The 6,057-nt window shown below is 36.5% G+C and overlaps 1 protein-coding gene across 4 annotated transcripts; it reads right to left on the minus strand.

Moving 5' to 3' along the window:
* Window positions 1-2,113: 2,113 nt before the first annotated feature.
* Window positions 2,114-5,125, minus strand: LOC135645117 (uncharacterized). 4 transcript variants are annotated; one of them, XM_065163203.1, is made up of 3 exons: window positions 4,968-5,112; window positions 3,974-4,047; window positions 2,114-2,676 (listed from the first exon to the last, which is right to left on the minus strand). In XM_065163203.1, exon 3 carries the CDS (start codon window positions 2,650-2,652, stop codon window positions 2,350-2,352), a length of 303 nt encoding a protein of 100 aa, XP_065019275.1. In that variant the 5' UTR covers window positions 2,653-2,676; window positions 3,974-4,047; window positions 4,968-5,112; the 3' UTR covers window positions 2,114-2,349. The 4 variants fall into 4 exon arrangements, with proteins under 4 accessions (XP_065019275.1, XP_065019274.1, XP_065019276.1 ...); XM_065163202.1 differs by lacking the exon at window positions 3,974-4,047 and having other exon boundaries at window positions 4,968-5,125; XM_065163204.1 differs by lacking the exon at window positions 3,974-4,047 and having other exon boundaries at window positions 2,114-2,681; window positions 4,968-5,119.
* Between the last annotated feature and the right edge of the window lie 932 nt (window positions 5,126-6,057).

Consider the following 6,057-nt stretch of genomic DNA (forward strand, 5'->3'; position numbering starts at 1 on the left):
AAAGGATTTCATTCCAAGTCTTTTTTTCGGTTGGGAGTATCTCATCATCTTGTTCTTGATCTCTCGAAAATACGTTGGGGTTATAATCTTATGTTTGACTTTTTATTTGTCTGATTGAAGTATTCATGTGGGATTTATAGTTATCAAAATCAGAATAACAATTCACAATTTTTTTAGTTTGAATCGGTGGGACCCACCTCGACGTAATGATTATATTAAAAAAATATTTAATTCTAGAATATTTTTTATATAATGAAAAAAGAATGATGTAAATGAAATATATAATATAATTTTATCATAAGGTCTTGAACTCGATTCTCATCTTTATAATTTATTAGGGATGTCGTTTATACGCGTGACTATGGTTCCTCGCGAGGGACTCACCCTTAATGAGATGGGGATAGGAAAACTATGTGGGTTTATATATTATGCCCAAACACTAATGCTTTCATCATTCAAATTAGGCTAGATAAACCTTGATTGAATCAATTAAGAACCATATGATTCAATTAAATCAAAAGAAATATCTTCTCATCCAATACTAACAGCTTCTTCTCAGAGGTCGACGCGCTAATTGTATACAATCGCTAATCGCAAGTGATGTCGCGATGATCGTTTGACTTTGTCTTCATTGATCCTCCTCTCTCCATTGGCCAATGATGATTTCTCCGACGATCGATGATTGCAAGCTTCTTCTCGTAGGCTCATGCGTTAAGTGTATACAATCCCTAATCGCAAGTGATGTCGCGATGATCGTTTGACTTTGTCTTCATTGATCCTCCTCTCCCCATTGGCAAATGATGATTTCTCCGATCGATGATAGTGATTTCTCAATATTCTTTTCTTCCCATGGCAGTCTTTTCTCTCTCATCCCTCTTCTCGATTTCCTCCTTCATCGTAACTATTGTAGCCCCCCCACCCCTCCATCGCAGTCGTCCTCACCCACCCCATGGCCTCACCTCGTTAACCATTGCAACCCTCGCCCCCTCCCTATGTCTTCTATCGATCCTCCTCCATCTTTCGCTTACCTCTCTTATACATTATGGTAATTTTGATTCTATTTATATTTAAATATATTTATCTTTTGTTACGTATAAATTTTAATATTATTAATTAAGTTTGATAATAACTTTATTTTTTAAAAAAATTATATAAATTAATTAGGAAAAAACTCGTGGATTCTCTCACCCAATCGAGATTCCCTATCTCCGGTCGTGTCCCATCAAAATGAGCAAAGATGAATAATGCGAGATGAGACAAGGATGAAGATGTGAAAGCATTCCTCATCCCGTCCCATCCCATCCCATCCCATTGATATCTCTATTATTTTAAAAAAGAAAAGTAGACAGTTGTAAAGAGTTGGTGAGACAGATAAATAAATTTAAGATAGAAATTTTTCTTCTCCCATTCTTTTACAAATCAGAAAAATTATATGCACGTATAAAATTTTAAATATCTTCGGTAATACGTAGAAAATAATTTTTTAAATTTTTTATTGTTCCAAACGATCGATCAAATCCAGATTTTTTTATAACCATGCTTAAAAACCAAACTCACAAGAAAAAAAAATCCTATTCATACATGTCATGATTCTAAACTCACTAAATTTTTAAGGTGTTAATAGACATTGTTTTTTTATTTCTGTACTTTACTTCAGTCGGTTTTTATTCCTTTAAATGAAATTCTTCATCCTTCACTGGAATTTCTTGTGAGATAATGATCATTCGGCAACAGATGTGAAACCTATCGGGTACACAGAATAAAAAAAGTTGCTACACTATAAACTAGTACCAGATTTATAAAGACCATTATTGGTAAAACTCACCTCTAAATGAGTTTTCCAATTTCCCTAATGACAGCTGCCCTGAAATAAGATTTTGTGCTTAATTGTTCCTTAACAACAATCAACATCATCATCATAATAATCATCAGAGAAGTAATCAGTCGAGCAGGTAAAATTATGATCATCAAACCTGTCATACATGGTTTCTGGGGGCTCTATCACCCTACTCGATAGCACAGCAGTATAGCAGCAGCCTCTCCTGATGATGATGCTGCCCTACAAAAGTATACCCAACCGATAAGTTTGAATATGTTTTCGAAACAACCAACAAGACAGCAACACAAGTTCCATTTTTCGGATGTTGAGTACATGAACCATAAGAAAGCAAGCAACTAGCGCAAGCAAAATACTTTATGATGGCCAATTTGCTCATGGAGACTTGTAGAACTAACCATAAAAAAGTGTACTAGAAATGCAGTGGATGAAGCAAAATATACAACGGCGGCCACCCCAGTGGCCAAGCTAACAATCTCTCCCTCTTACGACCGTTATGATCTCTTACACCTCTACCCCTCCACATGAACTTGATCGAAGTTCCAGTCTCTAACTAGGTCCCTACTCACAGCCCGGCTTCGTAGAAGGCGTGGGGTTTCTCCCATCCCTTGCCTGCTTGCCATCAGGGGGAATGGTGTCACTTTGGATGTTGATATGGCGTTGGCTCTGCCCGTGGCAGCGATGGTTACCTTCCGAGTCAAGCAGGAAACAACTGCAGCACATTGCCCTTCATCTTCTGAACTTGAAACAGAGTAGCTCCTGAAAGATCGTGATGGGCTATCCATGCTATGACACACAAGACATGCCAAGCTCATGGTTGAGATACACCACAGCAGCACCTGTCCTACATATAGGGCAATCATCAGAGAGCATTTACATAGAAATCGATAAAACAATAAATGATAAGAATATCTAACACAATTATTTCCAGTGTATTCAGTTCATTGAAAGGAAAAAACAAATAGACTCATAATATTTCTAATTTTAGCCATGTTCTCTTCCTTTTCAAACCATCCACATGTCGCTCTTGATCTTTGTTCTTAGTTCTCGTCAATTACATAATGTTACTTTCTACCTCGAAATGCTTCTCTGCATGTAAACCTGTAATTAGATAATGGAAACTTTAGTGGCCCACCATCAGTCAACACATTGTGCCAGACCATAAATAACATACATGTAGTCTTGTCTTTCTAACTCATTATTTGTCCCTACAACCCAATTGTTCGACTTGTATGCCATTGTATGCATTTCAATCAGGCAAGGTCAGACCCTTCAAAGACTTAAAATTCTTTTAAATCCATAAAAAAGTTGGATGAATTAACCAAATTTCTAAATTCCCTCATAATGCACAATTAATCCCAAATACAGTAGATAAACAGTTCTACAGTGTTCAACTCTTGATAGGGTTTCAATGGAACAAATACATTTCGGACTCGAACATAATTGACTGAGATAAATTTAGACCATGATAATCAGATAGAGCTCATAAAAATCTCCAAAATATAGGTACTTCATTCTAAAGTCTTACCGATGGTGCTCAACAAGCTTCGATAATAAGGTAAACCCATAAAGCACATGATAAATAAACAAGGGAAAACTAATTAACTAGGTCTATGTTTTGTATCCACGTGCCTATGATCTCAGACACTTTCAAATCAGTATGTATTCCAACAAAACACACTATGACCGTACAACGCTTTCCCAAAAAGCCAACACCAAGAAAAAATTTGGTACGGTGTCCTAAAAGTCAAGGATCTATGAGTCTCAATCTAATATAAACTAGAAGCATATCTGCTAAAACTAAGGTATCACAAACTTAAAGGAAGAAAGAAGTAAAAGGAAAAATAAAAAAGAAAGAACAACACAAATAAGCACAGTGAGGATGAAATTCACAAATAAATAGGTTCTGTCCACATGAAAAGTAAATTATAGCATCATTTATAAACTAGTGTTATACCAACAAACAGACATGGTTCCAGAAAATGCACAACTTTCAAACTTGTGATAGTATACCAAAAAATTTTACTTGGTAGCTTCAAGCTGTCAGAAAGTGAAAACAGAGAGAAAAGGATTACCAACATAAATTACTGAATAGTGATGCAATCGTGCTAACTAAAGTTGGAAAAACTAACTAACTTTGCAATCAATCCTTCAACGTAACGATGCATGTAAAAAAGTTCTTCGTCGCACCTTCGATCACTTGTGTAAATCTTCACCAAAATGAAATCACAACAAGCATGATTTGGTATCAACATATTAATGAACATCAATTGTACATGTGGTATGATAGAAACCAAAGAAAACTGATGACAATAGTCACAATCTCATCAAATGAAGATTCTTTTTTAACATCCTCCTGGAGCCCAAAAAAATTAAGCTTCATATTGCTTATAACTTTATCTAAAGCCAAAGAAGAAGACAAAAAGAAAATATCAACAGGTATCCTGTTAGGATAAGCAGATTCAAACTGATTTATAAGACAGTAAATTATCTAGCCAATTTGGTTGAAGACATAAAAAACCAGATTAAAGAATTCTTTGGTAAACATGATGCAATTCACGACTGCATTTAGTTCAAATCCTTTTGCACAATTCTCTTTTTACTATCCATCCTTTTATTTCCCATCATTCTAGGTCTGAAGTTGTATATAAGTATCTTCCCCGTTCATAATTTCAGATATCGAGTTTTCACCCACGACGCAGTTTTCTTTTTCACGAATCCATTAGGAAGCAGCCATCGCACGCAACCAATTTCACAAACAATAATAATAACGACGATCAAAAGAAACCAAAACCGCAGGAAGTCAAGACGACTATGCGAACAACCCAATCAACAGATCTCACGCAATACGGACGGAGACAAAGCCAATCCGAACAAGAACACACCAAATCAAGAACCAACTCCGCGTCCGCCAAGAGGAGACGGGAAAGGCGGCGACGGCGATCGTTGCAGGCAAACCAATTCGACGTTAGGCAAATCGCCCGAATGACTTCCCTTGTTGATTGACGCACTCGCGTGCACACGAAAGAGAAAGAAATTGGCGTTCCTTTCTTTTTCTTTTTCGACTGAATAAATACCGCGAAGGAAGGAAGAAGAAGAAAAGGTGGGGAGGAGATTGGAGGAAGCTGACCTTGTGGCGTGCCAAAAGCTTGACAGCGGGCGACGGGAGTCGAGAGAGAGAGAGAGAGGGGGAGAGAAAGTGAGGAAGAGATGGGAAAGAAGGGGATCCAAAAAACAACAGAAGAAGGGAGAGAGGGCTTTTGTTAGGAGTTGTTGTGAGAAGGGAGTATGATTGGGATGCTGAAATAACGAACAGTTTTCCCTTTATTTTTCCCATAATTGGATTTACCGTTGCACATAAATCACAATACCCATAATTTAGCCTCATTTCAAAAGCGAGAAAAATTAAATAATTTTATGAGTATATTATCATTAACTTAAGTATAAATATTTGAAAAATTAATGAGGATTTTGTTGTGATAAATGTATAATAATTCGAATCGGTGGGCTGATGTAGTGAGAGAGAGAGAGAGTAGACAGGTGATGATGATGAACCAATAGAACATCTCGGCACGAGGGGCAAATGATATTTTAGATAGGTGCCGCCGCCAGCCAAATACAAAGAAGGCTTTCCTCGACCTAATAATGGCGACTGCATTCTTGGATGGTTCAGTTGTCCATCACATCGATTCTTCCAACTCTTCCACATGCCTAAGAAAGATGGTGCAAGACATTAGAGCTCTACCTTTTAAAGCTTAATGAAACACTCCTTCTTTCATGCAGGCTGATGTACTCTAAACTGGCCACCCAACAGGGAAAAGAAGCAAGCTTATGATGCTTCCTCGTGGTAGGTTTCCATAAGTTAAGAAATCTATCACCACCCCTCCCCACTGGATCTTACACTAGTCACATTTAAGGTGAAAAATGAATTCATTTATTCATTTGTGATTAATTTGTGTTACAATGTTCATACCCTTTTTATAGGTTAAGCAAAATATTTATGATTAAATTAAATCAAATATATCATTTCATATTTTTCTTTAAATGTTAATATTTTTTTATTGATAGATATATATAAAGATATATTGTCATGTGATAATTTATGATATATAAAATATTTTTAAAAGTAATTAAATTTAACGGATAAGATTAATTCCGCTTTCGTTGCACGCATCAGTTGGGTCTACTGTCACCCTCAAGCACCAGATAAGAACTGTACC

The sequence above is a fragment of the Musa acuminata genome, chromosome BXJ3-8, assembly GCF_036884655.1.
Source record: "Musa acuminata AAA Group cultivar baxijiao chromosome BXJ3-8, Cavendish_Baxijiao_AAA, whole genome shotgun sequence".
Taxonomy (NCBI): domain Eukaryota; kingdom Viridiplantae; phylum Streptophyta; class Magnoliopsida; order Zingiberales; family Musaceae; genus Musa; species Musa acuminata.